This window comes from Populus trichocarpa, chromosome 6 (genome assembly GCF_000002775.5).
Source record: "Populus trichocarpa isolate Nisqually-1 chromosome 6, P.trichocarpa_v4.1, whole genome shotgun sequence".
NCBI classification, from domain to species: domain Eukaryota; kingdom Viridiplantae; phylum Streptophyta; class Magnoliopsida; order Malpighiales; family Salicaceae; genus Populus; species Populus trichocarpa.
In genome coordinates, this window is record NC_037290.2 from 16052353 (window position 1) to 16072693 (window position 20341).

The 20341-nt window shown below is 33.2% G+C and overlaps 1 protein-coding gene across 1 annotated transcript; it reads right to left on the reverse strand.

Annotated features, from left to right (window-relative positions):
• Positions 1-14794: 14794 nt before the first annotated feature.
• Positions 14795-17184, reverse strand: LOC112327948 (senescence/dehydration-associated protein At4g35985, chloroplastic). Its single transcript, XM_024603574.2, has 5 exons — positions 16548-17184; positions 16199-16329; positions 15917-16083; positions 15716-15800; positions 14795-15374 (listed from the first exon to the last, which is right to left on the reverse strand). Exons 1-5 carry the CDS (start codon positions 17097-17099, stop codon positions 15215-15217), a joined length of 1095 nt encoding a protein of 364 aa, XP_024459342.2. The 5' UTR covers positions 17100-17184; the 3' UTR covers positions 14795-15214.
• Positions 17185-20341: the final 3157 nt, after the last annotated feature.

The following is a 20341-nucleotide window of genomic DNA, read 5'->3' on the forward strand; positions in this document are numbered from 1 at the left end:
TGATATGCATATTTAAAAATAGAAGGCCAATAGAAACCACTTTCAAGTACCTTATGGGCTGTTCTTTTTGCTCCAAAATGCCCACCACAAGAATGAGAATGACAAAAAGTGAGAATGGAATGAAATTCATCTTGTGGTACACACCTCCTAACTACTTGATCCACACAAAATTTCCAAAGGTAAGGATCGTCCCAAAAATAATATTTAGCATCAGCTCGTAACTTATCTTTTTGGGGTTTAGACAAACCTGGAGGGAATTCTTTGGTGACTAAATAGTTTACCAAATCAGCATACCATGGTCTTGTAGAGGAATGCAACATATACAACTGCTCATCGAGGAATGTCTCTCTTATTGTTTCGATCTGTATATCCTCGGTCCTCAGTCGGCTCAAGTGATCAGCCACATGGTTTTCAGCACCTTTTTTGTCTTTGATCTCAAGATCGAATTCTTGTAAAAGCAAGATCCACCTAATCAGTCTTGGTTTGGACTCCTTCTTCTTCAAAAGATACCTGAGAGCTGCATGGTCAGTAAAAACAATGACTTTTGTACCAAGTAGATATGACCTAAATTTTTCAAGAGCAAACACCACTGCAAAAAGTTCATTTTCAGTTGTATGGTAATTGCATTGTGCTCCATCCAACATGCGAGAAGCATAGGCGATAACATGCAAATTCTTCCCAATTCTTTGCCCAAGCACAGCTCCTACCGCATAGTCACTCGCATCACACATTATCTCAAAAGGTTCATCCCAATTTGGTGGTTGGATGATAGGGGCAGATGTGACACGTCTCTTAAGCTCATCATGGGCATCTTTACATGCTTGATCAAACACAAAATCCACTTCTTTGGCTAATAGTTTGCACAAGGGTGCTGTAATCTTCGAGAAATCTTTGATAAAGCGTCGATAGAAACCTGCATGGCCTAGAAAAGAACGAACTTCCCTCACGCATGAGGGGTAAGGCAATGATGAAATAACATTTATCTTAGCTTTATCAACCTCTAATCCACGTGAAGACACAACATGCCCAAGAACTATTCCTTGTTCTACCATAAAATAACACTTTTCATAGTTCAAGACAAGGTTAGTTTCAATGCACCTTTTCAAGATTAAAGATAAATTTTCTAGACATTTATCAAAAGAATCACCATACACCGTGAAATCATCTATAAAAACCTTGATTATTCTTTCAACATATTCAGAAAAAATACTCATCATGCATCTTTGAAAAGTTGCAGGAGCATTACAGAGACCAAAAGGCATTCTCCTATATGCATATGTACCAAATGGACATGTAAATGTAGTCTTTTCTTGATCCTCAGGATTAATAACAATCTGATTGTATCCACTATATCCATCAAGAAAGCAATAAAAAGACTTACCTGCTAGGCGTTCAAGCATTTGATCCATGAATGGTAATGGGAAATGATCTTTGCGTGTAGAAAGATTGAGCTTTCTGTAATCAACACACATTCTCCATCCACTCGAGATGCGAGTAGGAATGAGTTCATCATTTTTGTTTTTCACCAATGTGATTCCGGTCTTTTTGGGCACCACATGGATTGGCGCAACCCATTTACTGTCAGTGATGGGGTAAATGACTCCTGCATCTAACAGTTTCAAAATTTCAGCTTTCACTACCTCCATCATAGGCGGGTTCAACCTCCTTTGCATTTCCCTTGTTGGTTTTGCGTTGTCCTCCAATAGTATATGATGCATACACATTGAGCGACTAATGCCCTTGATGTCGGCTAAAGTCCATCCAATGGCCGTCTTGTGATCACACAACAACTTCACAAGTTTTTCCTCTTGCATATTTGTCAAACCTTTTGCTATGATAACGGGAAGTGTATTGTTGTCGCCAATGAATACATATTTCAAATTATCGGGCAAAGATTTTAATTCTAACTCGGGGGCCTGTAAAATAGATGGCATAAGCTTTTTATGTGAGAGTACTAAATCAACAAAGACATTACCATGGGGAACAGTTTGCAAAGCTTGTAAGGCCAATACTGATTCGTGCACGTTTTGGGGAACACACACGTGCCTCTCCATCTCTTCTATCTTGGTGAAATCATAGCCATAGCTCAAAGCTATGCTTAATCCGTCTTCGCAATCAAAATCACAAACTTGCTCCACACACTTATCAATTTGGTCATAACATGTGATAGAATAAACATTGCTATAAGGATATTTCATTGCATCATGAAAATTGAATTCAATTTTTTCATCTCCTACCTCCATAGACAAGGTATCCTTACCACAATCAATTTTTGCGTTGGCGGTTTTCAAGAATGGTCTCCCAAACAATATAGGAGTGCTGGTTGATGAATCACAAGAATCATGTTCCATATCAAGAATATAAAAATCACATGGAATAACCAAACTATCAATCTTGACTAGGACATCTTCTATCACACCAAGTGGGTAAACAAAACTACGATCCGCAAGTTGTATTACAATGCTAGTTTTATTCAAAGGCTCAAGACTAAGAGAATCATAAACATGTTTGGGCATAACACTAATGGATGCACCTAAATCGCATAAAGCTCTTTTAAAACTAGCATTACCAATAACACATGGGATAGTAAACGCACCTGGATCTTTTTGTTTCAAAGGCAGATTCTTTTGAACAATGGCAGATACAACTTCACCCATACTTACCATTTCATGACCTTTTAGTTTGAAAGCTCTCTTGGTAGTACACAACTCCTTCAAGAATTTGGCATACTTTGGAATTTGCTTGATAGCATCAAGCAAAGGAATGTTGAGTTCTACTTTCTTGAAAACCTCTAAAATCTCTTTTTCTTTGTCTTCTTTCTTTGACCTAGAAGAACTCACAGGAAAGGGTGGAATTGTTTTAAAACTGGAATTAATTGAGTGAGGAGTTACCTTTGGAGTGTTGGTCTTTATTTCAGTTTGTGGAGGAGGAGGATGTTTTTTCTTTGTACTCAATTCAGTTTCTATCTCTTCTTCTTCCTCCATCTCAATTTGTTTCAACCTTTTCTCTTCAAGTTCTTTCCCACTTTGCAGCATGATTGCACTAACATTCTCTTTTGGATTTAATGCTTGGGAGGGCAACTTTCCATTCATTTGTGCTTCCAATTTCCCCACACTTGAAGCTACTTGCCCCATTTGCTTCTTCAAGTTGTGAATACTTGACCTTGTTTCCTGTTGAAAAGACATGACATTTTGTTGCAAGGTCACAGTGTTAGAAGCCAAAGTTTTCATCATCTCATGAAGATCATCACTGGATGACGACCCCATAACATTGGAGTTTGTGAATGGAGGGGGTTGTCTTACTTGATAATTCTGTTGGGGCAGAAATCCATGGGGATGGAATTGTCGGCCTTGATTGCCTTGTTGAGGTGGGTTCCCATAGCATAAGTTTGGATGATCTCTCCATCTGGGATTATACATGTTGGAAAAGGGATCATATTTACGCGGGGGTTGTCCGTTGAATCCTCCATCAACTGCATGAACCTGTTCAATGTAATCTTCTTGCATTGTTGGGCACATATATGAGGAATGTCCTTGTAAGGAACATATGCTGCAAACTTTCACCTGCTGTATATTTCCACAAGCTAAAGAACGCACAAGAGAAGTAAGATCATTAACTTTATTTTCAAGGTTAGAAATACTTACCTCATTTACTCGTTTGTTTGCGAAGTCTCCATGCGTGCCAAATTGTTTTGAGTTGGTTGCCATATTTGAGATCAATTGGCGTGCAGCCTCAGGTGTCTTATCTACCAATGCCCCTCCACTTGCCGCATCAATGATACTACGGTCAGTAGACATCAGTCCTTCATAGAAATATTAAATGAGTAGTTGATCGGGTATTTGATGATGAGGGCATTGAATACACAGTTGTTCAAATCTTTCCCAATACTCAGAAAGTGTCTCTCCATGAGATTGTCGAATCCCACATATTTCTTTCTTTATGTTGGCAACTCGAGATGCTGGGAAATACTTTTCAAGGAAAATCTTCTTCATGGCATTCCAAGTTCCAATGGAACCTGGGAGAATAGAGAAAAACCATGCCTTTGCTGCCCCTTTTAAAGAGAAAGGGAAAGCTTTCAATTTAACATGTTCTTCGTCAACTCCATTCGGTTTCATGCCAACGCAAACCATATGGAACTCTTTGAGATGAGTATGAGGATCTTCACCTGCAAGACCATTGAATGTTGGTAGCAAATGTATAAAACCAGATTTGAGCTCAAAGTTTACATTATTGTCAATGTTTATGCACAATGGTTGATTTTCCACGTTAGGAGCAGCAAGCTCCTTGAGTGTTTGTTGTCGTGCAACCGCCATGGTGTTGAGGCGAGCTTCCTTTCTAAACCTGCGTAAAGTGCTTTCTATTTCAAGATCAACCTGCACTTGAATTTGATTAGTAAAACGGGTCACAGGCATAAATTTCTAAGAAAACTCAAAAGAAAGTAACCACACAAGAGATCGAAAACAATGCAAATTGTACGAAAATCCTATGGTAAAAAACTAAAACTGCCTAAAAACACTAGAAAACAATGGAATTTGGCCTTAATAGGGTGGGGCTAGTGAATTATCACTAGTCCTGTTCAGAATGTCGTTTTACTTTAGGAAACAAAAGGCCGATACCTAATTCCACCAAAAACTCTGTTTTGAACAGTACCGCTGCCGCAAGTGAACAGTACCGTCGCAAGCAAAAATTCTGTTTTTTTTTTTTGAATCACAGCAAATAAAAATAACAATACAAGCACAAGAATCAACTAAAATTACCTCCCCGGAAACGGCGCCAAAATTTGTTGCGATGTCGCGGTCGCACAAATTAATTACCCTAGCTTAAAACACACAAAATAGTATAGAGCAAGCAAGGGGTCGATCCCACGAGGAAGTTTCAAGTCAGATTTTTATGTTGTATGTTATGTAATTGGGGGGATTTGGTTTGTGCTTATCTAAACTATGGCAGCAATTAAACTAGCAAACAAAATCAATTAAAACCGAAACTTATCAAGAAAACAAACCTTGGTCGCAAGCACACATCCACCAATGGAAATTAGAACCGATCCTTGAAACAAAAATTGCAGTTTATGTTCTGAAATTTTATCTTTTCTTAACGTTGATTAATTAACGGATCCGCCGTATAACTAATCCTAACCAACAAACAATCAAAGTGTCCGCACTAATGATTCAATTTAATGGTAGCTTTAAGAACTAGATAATTTCATCAAGATTAACATACAAGCTGTCCGCAGCTTGTGTCACTTTGTTCAAATGTTCTCCCTAAGTTCAATAACGTAGTTCCGCCACAATTATCAAGCTTAGTTGCTTCACAAGTTCATATATCACAACTCCGGTTTTGATATTAAACTTAGCAATAGATTGTTCACAACAATAACTTAGAGTCCGCTCTAGCAATTATCAACAACAATCATAGGAAATATGCATAGGAAAACAATCATACTCATTCATAACATAAACTAAAAATAAAAGGAAGAATAAATCTCACGGTTCTTGAAATCTGAAGGTTTGTTGTGTCCTTGCAACCAAGAAAAGAGCTTAGCCTTGCATAACTATTGAACAACTACTTCTAAAGAATGAAAAGAGCATGATTTTTGGGTTTGTAGAGGAGAGAATTTGTGTTTATACTCTGCTGGCTGCTGCCTCCTTCTGCTCTCCCTCTTTTCTGCTGGCTGCTGCCTCCTTCTCTCTTTCTTTTTATATGCTAAGAAACCCTAGTCTCTATTTTACAAAATAGTCATTCCTTGAGTTGGCAGTTTACATTTAAGTACTTCAATAACTATTTTTCCTAAAAGGAGAAATAGCCTTGCATGAAATCTTCAAGCTCTGACTTAGAGGAGCTAAATTGCTGATATAAAAACTTGGATGTCGGTTTAGATGCTTCAGAATGTAATTTGGACTTGTTTCTTCACGAAACCTGTTTGCTGGCAGAATTCAGTTGTCATCTTTGAAAAATCATATCTCCCTCATATGACATCTTTTTTGGCTGAAATTTGTATCGTTGATAGGTCTTTAAGTCAGAAATCCACGAAAATTGAGTTTGCATTAATTGGACTTCTGTAGCTCCAGATATTAAATTTTGAATGGCCAAAGGTCAACATTGGCAGAATGCGAGATTTGACTTTGCAGGATGTGATTTCCATGATCTTTCTCTTTTTATTTTTCTTGCATTACATTTCCAGAAAGGTATGGATGTTAGCTTTTTAGTGCCACTGGAATCACTTCATTTTGATCTCTAGAACTCACGCTCTGCACAAAACATTGACTGAACGTCAAATTTGCCAATTACCTCTAATTTACTCCCTTTTGCATCTTTCATCCAAAAGTGCCTTCAAAACATAAAACAAAGAATATGAAGGAATTTTATATATAAAACATGGACAAAACATTAGGTTGATGTGGGTGAAACTATCGAATAATATGGTTACATCAAGTTATGAGCATTTTTTATTTTTTTTTACCTATTAAGTATATAAAAATTAAAAACACAATTGAATAAGTTTCTTTAAAAATGTATAAAACCTATGGAAAATTCTTCTAATTCACTAAGGTCACCTTCTTCTTGATAGTGTAATTTAGTAATATCTGCATAATTCTCAATATACATGTTAGACATTTTCAGTTCATTAAAAGCTATGATTTTTAACTGTAAGATTGTTTAATCATAATCTAGAGCCCAAGTTCTAATACCAATTGAAAGTCTAGGTGAACCTAAAAGGAGGCAAATTGAGTTGCCAATTAAAAAGTTTTTTCTTAACCTAAAATAATATATATCATAACCTAGTGATCAATAAAAATAAAAGCTTAAAACAATAATAGAAGCAAACTTAAAGATGCATTTAAATAATCAACACATTAAGTGAGGAGATAGAGTTAAAAGAGTGTGCACCAATATTTTTATAGAGGTTCAGAAAAATCACCTACTCCTTTGCTTAAACCATCATTCAAGAGTTTACTATCACACTTGTATTTTTAAAGGCTAAAAATTAGAAAATCACCTACTCCTTTGCATTACCATCGTTCAAGATGCATCTAAATAACCTTCCACCTAATATTTTTAAGGGCTAAAGATTAGAAAACCTTTACTCTCCAGTACTTGTAGATGGACAAGTATCAAACCATTTAAATAGCTTTTACAAGGTTTTTCCAAGTGTTTAAGTTGTCACTTACACTTTCCAAAATATTACTTTCTTAATAGAGTTTAATGGAATATAAATGGAACATATGGAGGAGTTTGCCAAAAACACTTCAACCTTGTTTTTGGATAAATCAAGGGTTTAAAAAAGGTTGTAAGAGGTTGTATGAGAGCAAGAATATGATAAAAATTTTAACTTTGATGTGCTTAATCATTGTATTGAAGAGAGGAGTATTTATCAAGCTAAAAGATCAAACTTGTTGTTGGGCTCAACTTCCAAAAAAAATTTGCCCGTTGAAGATTTAGCTAGATCATTGTCAAAATTGGTTAGACCATTTAAAAAAACTTGAACAAATTCTAGAATTTCAAAAAATTGGTTGAGCTATTTTACAAAACCAGTTAAACTATTTTGAGAAGTGACATTCTGTTTCTCTAAATTTAGATATTGGAACTTTTCTTTTGTTTTTTGTGTTTTAGTCTTTTCTAGGTTTTTTTGTGTTCTTTTGGGGTTTTGTTTTAGGTTTTATAGGAGTGGAAACCTATTTCTAAACAAATTAAAAGTTATTTGGCAAACTCTCTTTACAAGATCTTGATCTTTGAAGTAGTTGAAAGTTGTTAAGGTGTTAAGATTCTTGCTTGAAATCAAAAACCATTATTGCATCATTTCATGTATCCATGGCATTCTTCTTTGATGATTTCCTAGAATGATTTTTTTCTCTTAAATCTTGTCTAAATTATTATAAAGCTTGTGCAACATACAAATGCAAGTAATATTTTTTTTACTATATCTCTTACACATGCCTAGACATTAGATTTAATCATCATTTAACTTAAGCACTAACACATTTTCATATAGGCATAAACATGTATAACTTGTATTTATACATCATCAATCAAATATTTTGTTACCATCAAAACAACTAATACATGTTTTGTACAAGCATGTTTCATATAAGCATAAACATTTATAACTCGTATTTATACATCATTAATAAAATATATATTTTTATCATCAAAACCTTAGATGATTGTTGTGCATCCAAGACTAAGAAAGCCTAATTTGGTTTTTTTGGCAAGAAAGAAGTTCTAAAATACCTCAATAGCATTCATCTTGTCAAAAGAAACTCATTGAGCTTTTTGTTGTTGGAATATAGCCATTAAATACTTTCTGTGTCCCTTATTTTTTATGATTTTCTCTCTCCTCTCCCAAAACTTAAAGACTGAAACGTGAAAAATAAATTAGACCTAAGGGTAAAAGTCTAAAACAAAAGGAATAAAAGGGACCAAAGATGTATAAATGAAGTCTGTTAGGATGAAAATTGCATTCCTCGCACAAAAGTAAGAAAAGATATGTAATTATTTTTTGGTTTTAATTTTTTTTCCTTCTTCTTCTAATTATTTTTGTTTCTATAAATTGAGATTTTATTTTATTAAATTGACCTCTAATTCAACTATGTAATCTCTCTAAATATGTTGAATTCCTAAGAATGTTAAAAAAAATCTCAATACTTCAAATAACACAAACACCACATACAAGAATGAAATTGAGAAGCATACAAGTTTGATGATAAAAAAAAAAATTCAGCATTGTTCATCAATAGTAGATAAACAATGAAAAATCAAAATCTTTAAGCTTATTAGGTAATCTTTTTTTATGAAAAATAAAAGAAGGCTGATTATTTCAAATTCTTAATAACAAACATTAGATTTATATCTCCTATTTTCATTGTATATCAGAATTAAAGTTCAGATAGGATATATACTTATTATTATCAAAGGGTTATAACATCACACGTTAACCCAAACTCTATGATGAGGTGTTTGAGCATTGGCTAGCCCTTGTTGATATTTGTTTAGAAAATAAACTAGGATACTTCCTATGCTATGATACGGGTTGTACTAATTTTTTTTCAACGTAACAAAATAATGTTTAGGTTGAAAAGAACTCTTTATCATTGTCGTTAAACCCAATCCAACAAGTCAAACTTGAAAAAACCCCATTTTTTATTTACACAAATTTGTCTTTTTTTAAAAAAAAAAAACAAGAAAAAGCAGACGATGTGTCACGTCCTAAGGTAGTAAAAACAAATAGCCCTAGAAACTCATTTTCAACTCATTTTCATCTAAAAACCCTAATAAACAATCTAAGAACTTAAAAAATAAACTAATTTATCAACCTAAGAAACCCAAAAAAGTCTAAAAGTATGAATTCAAACCGCGTAAAATGTTTTTCTTTCTCGATCTCAATATGTTTTCTCACAATATTGTGGTTCAAAAAAATCACCATTGAACACTTGTCATCAAATAGAACTAGTTGACATCGAAATTGACTTTTTTTTATGGTTGAAATCAGTGATAACTAATGTCAATTCTCTCATTGCAGAAATTTGGTCACTTTCTCGCTTCTCTCTCTAATCTAAGTACTAAAAAATAAGAAAAATAAATTTTTAGACCAAAATTAAATAAAACAAACCAATAGGGGCTTTCAAGGAAGAAAAAATAAAGTAGGATGTTTAAAATAAACTTTTCTAAAAAATCAGATTGACTATGAGAGTTCTTCTTATTTTACATTATTGTCCTCTTAGTTTTAATTTTTCCTATCTTGAATAAATTTTGATTGATTGGTTATTAATTTGTCTATAGAAGGATGCAATTGAAAATTAATATATGAAAAAAAGGTCAATCAAGCTACAATGAAATACCTAGACATTTATGTTTTAATATATCTATTAAATATATTAGCCATTTAACTCGCGCTTCGACATGTGTTGTAATTTTTTTTCAAAAAAATATTGGGTATACATTCTTCTTCAATGTGTTTTTTATATAAACATAGACTACTAATGAAGAATGATAAGATCGCATGAATCAGAATTCCCAACAAATCAAATGTGAAAAGATGAAACTTGAAAAACAAATTAAAAAAAATTAATTAGAAGGCAATTCAAAATTTGTAGTTCGAAGGTTAAATTAAATTGAAAAATAACTTTACAAAATAAAAAAAAATCAAAACAATGAGAGCTAAACTAGAAAAAAAAACAAAAAAAATTAAGAAATTTTAATTGAAGGACTATATTGAAAATCAATTATATAAAAGGAATAAGAAGAGAATAAGAAATTAAAAGAATGAGGACTAAAATTAAAAACAAAACAAATAATAAATTGTAATTGAAGGACTAAATTGAAAAACTAAAAACTTCTTTAAAAGGAATAAAAATGAAATAAGCAATTAAAAGAATGAGGACTAAATCTATAAAAGGAATAAGAACGAAATTGAAAATTAAAAAATTAAGGACTGAAATTCAAAATAAAACATCTGAGAAAGTATAATTGAAGGACTAATTTGCAAAACAAAAAAAACTAATATAAAAGGAAAAAGAACGAAATAAGAAATTAAAAGAATGAGAACTAAAACTAACAAAAAAACAAACAAAAAGGATAATGGTGCTATTTAGCTGTAAGGATAGAGAAAATAAGGTAAAGAAAAAAGAAAAACGATTGTCGACGACAATTTGACCACATTCATTTACCACGCGCTACTCCAAATGGAAGAGGAGATGTTGGAGCATCCAGGGAGACAATGAAAGACTAGTTTTGGCCACTAGGTGGCAATAGACGCGCAACCTGAATGGCACAGACACCTCCTACGCGCTAGCACATACAATACATGCACTAGCAGCTTTTCCCAATTAAAAATTAATAAACAATGTGAAAATACTAACACCCCCCTAATAACTTTGGCAATTACAGAAATTACCCATATGAAAGTTTAAAAATACCCCAACATGCAAAGCTTCTTTTTTATCTCATCCAAGGTTAAGTTCGCATTTATACTATACAATGACAATAAAAAAAAAAACTGAAAAAGCCCTTGTCTATTAGGTCACTAATTTTTTTTATTTGGGGGCAAAGAAATATTTTTACGGTTAAGAAGTTTGTGAAAAGTCAAGAAAGTCTTTGGCCAACTATTCTAAATTTTGTTGACTTTAGAGGTAAAAGAGTATTTTTACTGTGTAAAAAAGTGAAAAGACAACATACACCCTTAAGCAAAGCTTAAAAAATAAAAGAGTGAATGGTAATCTCATTGTAACACATGTGAAAACTACAATCCTACCCTCAAGCTAAGCCTAAGAGAATAGAAATGATGGAAAGAAACTCTCATCAAGAGGAAAGGGAGGAAATCTCGACTAATTTTCTTTGGTTAAAAAGGAGATCATTGACTTACGCTACACTAGGAGCAGATTAATTTTTTTTTTTAATGTTTAAAAAAATCTAGGTGTCGTTAATTTTTTTTTGTAAAAAAAAATAATTAAACTGTGTGGAGGTTAACCTAATATAACCTTGTCAACTTGGAGATTCTAAATACAATCCGAACAACCGATAAAAATGTAGATTTGACTAAAAAAATTCAAGATGACATTTTTTTTTCAATATTACGACAACAACATATTGAATTGACCTGGGTTCATGTGTCAAATCCACAACCCTTATCATAAGACCATGAAACTTGATCAGAAAATAAATCAAAATAAATTATGAAACCTAATTCCTAATGAACCAAATATTGAAGAATAAAATTGAAAAAAAAAATCATATGATAAAATAACCCAAAAAATGACCTGAGTCAACCTATAACCTACCAAACTCACAACTCAGGTTATGAGATCGAAATAACCTATAGAAAGTGAATCGAAACAAATTATAAAACTTAATTCCCAATCAATCAAATATTGAAGGATAAAATTGAAAAAAAAATCAATTAAAGAAAGGACACACAAAAATGATCCGAGTTAACCTAGGTTAATTCACCAAACCCGTGACCTAAGTCATGAGACCGAGATACCCTCATAAAGTGTTAAAAGATGTGCGGCATTGGGGTGATCATCTTTCTAGATCAGTATTTTGGGTGTGTGTGGAAAGAACAAGGAATTCTTGTTCTTTTATGGTTAAAAGGTTTGGAGTTGCCACCTAATATTTTTGTCACTAAAATCTCTGACTCGTCTTAAGAGTCTGGATAAGGGGACTGGTTGTATATAAGGAGGATAATATCACCTATAATACACTCTACCTATGGTAAGTTGCATTGTTCATTTGTTTGATTATTACTAAAATATTATTGTGTTTTTTCTAACCGTTGATCTATCTATTAGTTAAAGCAAGTTCACCCTAGTTGAGTGGACAATGACTTTGCCTAACCATTCTAAAGTCAAAACATGTTTTTTGCATTTGTTTTTTTTTTTAATATTAGGAATACGTCTTGCATATAAGTTTGTATGACTTTAATAACCTTGTTATTAAATCCATAATGTATACTAAAAACTATTTTCTTGAATTTTTAATATGCCAAATCATGCAATACTTTCCTATATATTTTTTTAATTAAAAATGCAAGCATGATTTGTTTTGGAGAAACAAGGCCATATACAATTTAAATCATAAATGTATTTTTTTAAAAGAAGAATTTTTGTTATTTTGAGTTTTGGTTACATGTGACAACACTCCATTAGGACTTAACTTGCCATTAACTGACCTAAATCATATAAAGAGGATGTAAACCTACCATTGAAGACAAACCACACTTGATTCCACACTTGATTTGGAGCTCAGTAACTCTATGTTCATTGATTGGAAGATTGGTTCCTAATAAGTTAGGATTTGTTCAACAAAGAGAAGGCTGAGTGGGGATAAGATGTTGTTAATTTCATCGAGCGAAATGAAGTGTAATGTATAGGTGGTTGAAATTTGTATTTAAAGTGTTTCTTAGTAGTTTGATGTCAGTTATATCTCTTGAGGTAGTCGGAGAAGGCATGTTTATTCATCTAAAGATGGCTTCTTAATCAGCTTTTTGGGTGAAGAAGAGGAAGAACAACAATCGAATGAATTTTAAATGATGCATTACCAATTACTAAACCCTAAAAAATAGGGTTTTTAATTAAGGTTTTAGAATTTTTTATTTTGCCCTTGTACTTCAAATTTCAGTACCTGTATCCTCAATTAAACTGAAAAACTTCTCAATTATTGTAATTGTATTCTTGCAAATGTTGATTGGAATCCTTTAATTCATAAACCTTTTATAGCTTAATCCTTGGTTCTGACTTTCATCAATTTGATCATTAATCAACCTTCAAACTTTGTATTTCTTTTAATTAAGCCCCTCGTTGCACCAATTAGGCTCTCCAAAGTTCAATTAGGTCTATAATATTCTAATTATTGCAAATTGATTTGAATTAAGCCTCCAAACTTAATTTCAATTCAATTGAGTTCTTGATTAAGTCAATGAAACTCATTACAAGTTTAATTAAGCCCTTGAACTTACTTAATTCTTTCAATTTTGGTCAAATTCACTTTTAAACTTAATTTTTGCTTCAATTAAGTCCTTAATTAAGTCAATTAAACCCATTAGAAGTTTAATTAAGTCATTAAACTTAATTAATTCTTTTAATTTTGGTTAAATTGAATTTCAACCTTAAACTTTGCTTCAATGAAGTCTTTAGTTAAGTCATATAAACTCATTGGAGTTTAATTAAGCACCTGAACTTAATTAATTCTTTTAATTTTGTTCAAATCGACTTTCAAACTTAATTTTACTTTAATTAAACCCATTACAAATTTAATTAAGTCCTTGAACTTAATTAATTCTTTTAATTTTGATCAAATTGACTTTTAAACTTAATTTTCTTTCAATTAAGTCTTTCTTTATCCTATCTTGTCAATATTATTCCATTGTAACTATCTTTTTGGTGTTTTGACTTATTGCAGCTCAAAAGCTCATCTATTTGTGTTCTAAAAATATTTTGGATTTTGAAGTTATGACTTTTTTGGATTTTTAAATGATAATATATATATATATATATATATATATATATATATATATAAAGAATTTTGAGGGACCCAAAATTGAGGTATGACAAAAGCAAACTAAAAATCAACCCAAGTCAAGTACTCAAGTTAACTTACCAAGCCTGCAACCTGGGTTATGAGTATGAGATAACCCCGTACAAAGCAAACAAAATATATTATGAAGTACAATTTACAGTTAATCCAATGAAATCGGAACAAAAAAACTAATTTAAAAAATGGACAAGAAAAACAACTTGGACCAACTTGGGTTAACCCGTCAAGCCTGCAACTTGGGTTATAAGATCGAAATAACCTCATAAAAGTTAAAGCAAAATAAATTATGAAGCCTAATTTCAAATCAATAAAATATTGAAAGATAAAATTAAAAAAATTAAAAAAAAAACTCGGGTTACCTTGCCAAATTTGCAACCCAAGTTATAAGACTGGAAACTTCATAGAAAGAAAATCAAAATAAATCATGAAGCACAATCTCTAACAAACCAAATATTAAAAGATGAAATTAAAATTTAAAAAAATATTGATTTGAAAAGAAAAAAACACTATTGAAATGAATAGTATTTTGTGAGGTGGTGTATAGTAAAAGTATCATCTCTTTTAGTGTCTCGCGACTCAGATTAAGTGACTAGAAAATCTCATATGAAAAAAATATAAATAAATAATGAAGTACAATCCTTAACAAATCAAGTATTAAAAAAAAAATTAATTTTTTTAAAAAAAAACTATTCAAACAAATAGTGTTTTGAGAGATATTACACAATGAAATTACTACCTCTTTCAATGTTTTGTTAATACACACGCGTTTACTTGTCAACGTAATATACAATAAACAATAAACAATTGTTTTAGCAATCAGATCAAAACCATCTAATGTTTTGATATGTTTGGTGAATATCATCACCCTTGGATCTTCACCAAATATCATAGCCAATGGTCACATTTTCTCAAGCCTAAAAGTTACAAGTTATTTGTATTCCTTTAGCAGCAACAAAATACCCTTCACCCTTCAATTTCACACCCCTTTATTGAGTGGGATTTTAGTCCCAGTTAACTAAAAAAGGCTCTAGCCTACCCCTCTCCTGAAGTAGGAAGACTCGGCCCTCTGAAGCCACATAGACTAGTTTTATTAAAGATATCAGATCAGATAACACGAAGGCCTTGTTTTCATGTTTTCTTCGGATTTTATTTGACAACACAACTCCATTCCGCTCCAATTATATTTCTATATTTTCGCCTTTCCTGCATTCCTTAGTATTCCTGTTGAATCATATGATGCTGGATTGATGGCCTTTCTTATCTTGATTAGATTCCAAGCAGTGTTGGTACAATGGCCAGTAGTCGCAAGCACATCCTCTGCAATTTCCCCTGCATTCTCACCTAACCTGATGAACATAATCCGGGAAAAAGCCATCAACAACATGCGTAACAATTTACCTCAAGAATTGAAAAGAAAAAAGAAAGAAGCTTCGAGATTTCAAGAAATCTTATTGTTACCAATTCTTAATTAGTTTAGCGCACATCAGTAGTATAAAATCACGAATACTTGCATTTATCAAGAGACTCATAATTGGAAGGAACTATTTTCAGAAAGTTATTGTATCTTAGAAAATTTAGAAGAATATCTTCAATAAAAAGAAATATAGGAAATCTATCTGATTCTGTTTCTCTTCAGAAATCCTGTATAAGATGATACAGTCAGGAATTCATTTTTTAGTTCATTTACCTGTCAGTGACAATTCTAGTGGTGGCAATGGAGGTTGCAGAAAGAACTTGTTTTTCAGCAACTTCAGCTGCGGATAGAATCTTATCTGTTTTCAAGGTTGTAAACGTAGTTACCACTTCTTTTCCTCAAACAATGTGTGCTACACAGCACTCTGAAGTCTGAACCATGAATATATACAAATTGCAAGTGTGTTTTACTTACTAACAGCATCGAGTGAAGCAAAGAGGACCTCGCCTGGAACCGAAGCTAGGAGTTTCTTTCCTGCCTGGGAATTTACCATGGGTGTCATCACAGATCCAGTGGCAGCCCCAACAACATCAAGTGTGACTTTGCTAAGATTTTCTGTCATCTTGGATAAATTTCTCACGCTATTCAATCAAATAGCAAAAGAGCAGATTCGTATCAATTTAGGCAGAATTTTGAACGATCACATAAACTGATGAAAATCTATATTGGTGCACTTATATGGGGTTAATTACTTACCGTTTTAAGCTTTGGTTGGCTCTACTCTTGTTTGTGTCTCCATCATTCGTATTTCTGTTAATCTCACGAGCTTTGAAACCATTTTCCTCCTCTGCAGCACGAGTTAAAAGCATTTCTCCAACATTGCGAACCTGCTTTTCCCAACTCTCCTCAGTATTCAGATAATTTAAGTACAGATGTGAGGTATCACGTCTAATGTTATTCAAAGCAAAGAATTTTATAGTATGTGATGAAACTTGTGATGTTCCTTTTACCAATTTAATCATATCAGCGTATGATCTTCAATAAATTTTCAGTTACCAGAATCAAACCGTGTAGCTATGCCATTATTCTAGTAAGAAAAACTTACCTGAGTGCTATAAATGTTGCTACATATGAAGATACCCTTGACAATCTGACCTGTACCCTGAGCAATAGCCTTGGCCAAGGCATTATTATAATCTTCAATTCTAGGAGCAAACTGTTTCCAATCAATATTTTTAGTCCTAGTTGTTGTAGAGGCAGAGAAACATGAGTGTTCACTTAGAAATGAATCAAGCGAGGACAAACTGCTACGATACTGTTCTGAAAAAGTAACTCCGTAGCTCAGAGAACCACCATCCATCATTGGTAAAGAAAACAAATAGTTGAGAGAATCAAGCTTCACAACTGGCTCATCTTTTGTCAGTGGCCACTGGAGATCACCAGCTTTTATTCTGGTAGCAATAGAAACACTCTTGTCCAAGACACGAGCAATCGTGAATTTGCCCTTAGCAAGTTCTAGAGCTTCTCCTTCATCCATCAGATAAACTGTGCATCCTGGAAACTGCAAAAGAACTTTTTGGTTGATAGGTTTGGTTTCTGAGTTCTTCTGTTTCGGCGATAGTGTGACTTCAGGCCCACCATGCCGGAAAAAGCCCATTTCTAATTCTACTCTTCCTTTCTCTCCGAAGAGAAAATATTTTGCTTATGAATAGACAGGGAGAAAGACAGACAAGAAGCAGATGGAATGACACAAAGTTATACCCCAGGTTATAAAAAGTTATACTGTAAGGATTGATTCTCTCTATCTTCAAATAAATTATATTCTATTCCTGATTCCTGGTGAATAATTTTATCGTCGGGTAGAGTAACCTTTTTCACTTTTTATATTGAAAGGCTGTGCTACTTCTGGTGGTGCAAAATGATCAGAGCTTGAAATGGAGTTTCCATACATTAGGCACCGGAAGAATGAAGATAACCCAGTGGCATGTAAGGTTTTTGTATACAAATTATTGATTCTGAGGAAGATGAGACTTCAATAGCAATCTACACTTTCTGCAGCATTAGAGCGTCGACTGTTCACATTTTGTAACACTGATCAGATTACGAATATCAATGAAATAAATTTTTTAACAGAAGAAATTCGTGGATTGTATGCGATGCTAACATTAGTAACAAGTAATTCTGGCATTTTTGTGAAGACATATCAGCAGCATGATTCTCTCCGTATAAGTTGCATGATTCTCTCAATCTTACATGGTATTAGAGCCAGATTCAAGAAAATCTTTTTCAAACATGTCTTCCTCTATTCCTTCTCAAATTACTCATGTGGATGAGCAAGCCCCGTTTGATCTTTTCTCTTTCAAAACTATCTACTCGACATTTCAATTAAACTAGCCTCTATACGTTATCTCTTATGCAAAGAGCAGGTTGTTCCCATTTTACATGGATATGGGCTCTTGAGCTATATTACGAATGACTCCCCTTGTCTAGCCACAACTGTTACTACCACTGATGGTACTGTAATCCAAAACCCAGCTACAACCAAATGGTTGCGTATTGATCAACTAATCCTTGGCTAAATCAATAGTTCCATGTTCGGTGCTGCCTTGTCTTAGGTGATCAACAACAAGACCTCCTATGAAGCTTGAGAGGTGTTGGAAATGTCGTATAATCGACATATAAGGGATCATGTTAAACAAATAAAAAGTAAACTTCAATCCCTCATAAAAGGTACTTCTTCTAAGGAAGATTACCTTCACAAGGCAACATCTTTGGCTCTCGTACCTCATGGTGTTGGCAAACTGATGGAAGATGATGATTTTATCATCTGCTTACTTAGAGGATTAGGATCTGAATTTGATCCAATTATGGTTGTAGCAATGCAAGAGATAGTTTACCTCCCTTGAAGCTATAATTAGCAAGCTAGGATACTTCGATCTTCGACTTCAAGCAAGAAGACATTCCACTATTGCTTTCTACACCAACAAAACTATCACCTCTCCACATCATACTATAGGAAACTCCTTTCATGGGCATTATCATAATAATCATCAAAAGTATAAGACAAATCGTGGAGGTGGTATGTCTCAAGGTTGCATCATTTCTGGACGTCCTCAACAACATCTCTCACATGGCAATAGCAAGCCTTATACACGCCATGGGTGTATAACATGTTTTTGATGTGGTTGACCTAATCATAAAACTGATAATTATTATGTTAGTGTTAAAGAAGCTGAAAGCTATCGTGCCTTTCTTTCTATCCAAACTAGAGACACTTCAGATGATGTCTGGTACCTAGATATGGGAGTAAATCAACACATGACTCCTACTTTTACTAATGTTAAAGGTATAAAACAATACTCAGTTATAAATTCTGTGATGGTTGGGAATGGTCTTGGTTTTTCTATTTTAGCTATTGGTACTTTTCAAGTTCCTCGTACTTTACTCAACATTAAAAATGTTCTTATTGTTCCAACACTTAAAAAGAGACTACTCTTTGTTTCTCAATTTACTACTAATCACAATTGCTACTTTGTGTTTTATCCATAGGGCTTTCTAATAAAGGACATGAAGACCAGACGAGTGATATTTAAAGGTTTTTATTGATGTTGTGTTGTACCCATCTCGTATCATCCCAACATATTCCAATCCTGTTGCATTCCAAGTTACAAAGGTTTTTGGCACCATCTAGAATACACGTTTGGGCCATCCCAATTCTAGAATTCTTCAATTCTTACTTACTTTCTTGCCTACCTTAAATAAATAAGTCATATTTTGTGAAAGTTACACTCTTGGGAAATCAAAGAAATTGCCTTTTGCATCGAGAATTACATATGTTGAAACACTATCACATACTCTTTATATGGATGTCTACGGACTAGCTCCCATAACTTCTTATGATGGTTTTCAGTTTTATTTGATTGTTGTGAATGAATTCTCTCACTATATATGGCCTTTTTTTTCCTATGAATCATAAATCAGATATCATTCGTATTCTTCTTGAATTTTCAAAATGCTAGAAATGCAGTTTCAAATGAAAATTGTTCAAAGCAACGAGAGAGATGAATTTGTTAATACAATTTTAAAACACTATATTACTTCAAAAGGGATTCTTCATCTTGTCCTGGAACTCCTTAATAAAATAGTTTAGCTAAACATCTTCGTCGTCATATTGTTGAGGCATGTCTCACTTTAATGGCCCATGCTTCTATTCCATCAAAATTCTAAACTACAGTCTTCACTACAACAATTTTTTCTCATCAATAGGCTACCTGCTCCTATTCTTCATGAAAAGTCTTCCTCTGAGCTCATGTTTAAATATTCACCATGTTATACTTCTTTATGAATTTTTGGTTATGCATGATATCCATATTTAACTCATTTCAAATCCAATAGATGTGTGTTTCTTGGCTACTTTTCAAAACACAAAGGGTACTATTGTTTCCATATTCTCATAGGTTGTATGTTCATCTCCAAACATGTTCTTTTATATGAGACAACCTTTCATTTCTCCACACAACAACATTCATATGATCCTCTTAACCAACTCTTCAAACTTCACAATCTACCCAACATTCTTCATACAATACCTAATTCATATCCACCTGACAGTACCATCTTAGGAAATGTATCATCACCAGTTGTGCTAGCCCCTCATGTTTCAGCTACGTTAGCTTTATCTTGTGTTTCATCACAAGACCCAATGCTTGCATCAATTCGTACTCATCTAATGATTACACAAAATCAAGATGGTACTCGATGAACTAAAATATTTTTAACTACAAGGCATCTCATTCCCACTTGTTTTATGACAAACTTGATAAATCAACCTCAAGAGTCCTAAAACTATAAGCATGCCCTCAATGATCCTCTTTTGTAGCAAGCCATATAATCTGAATC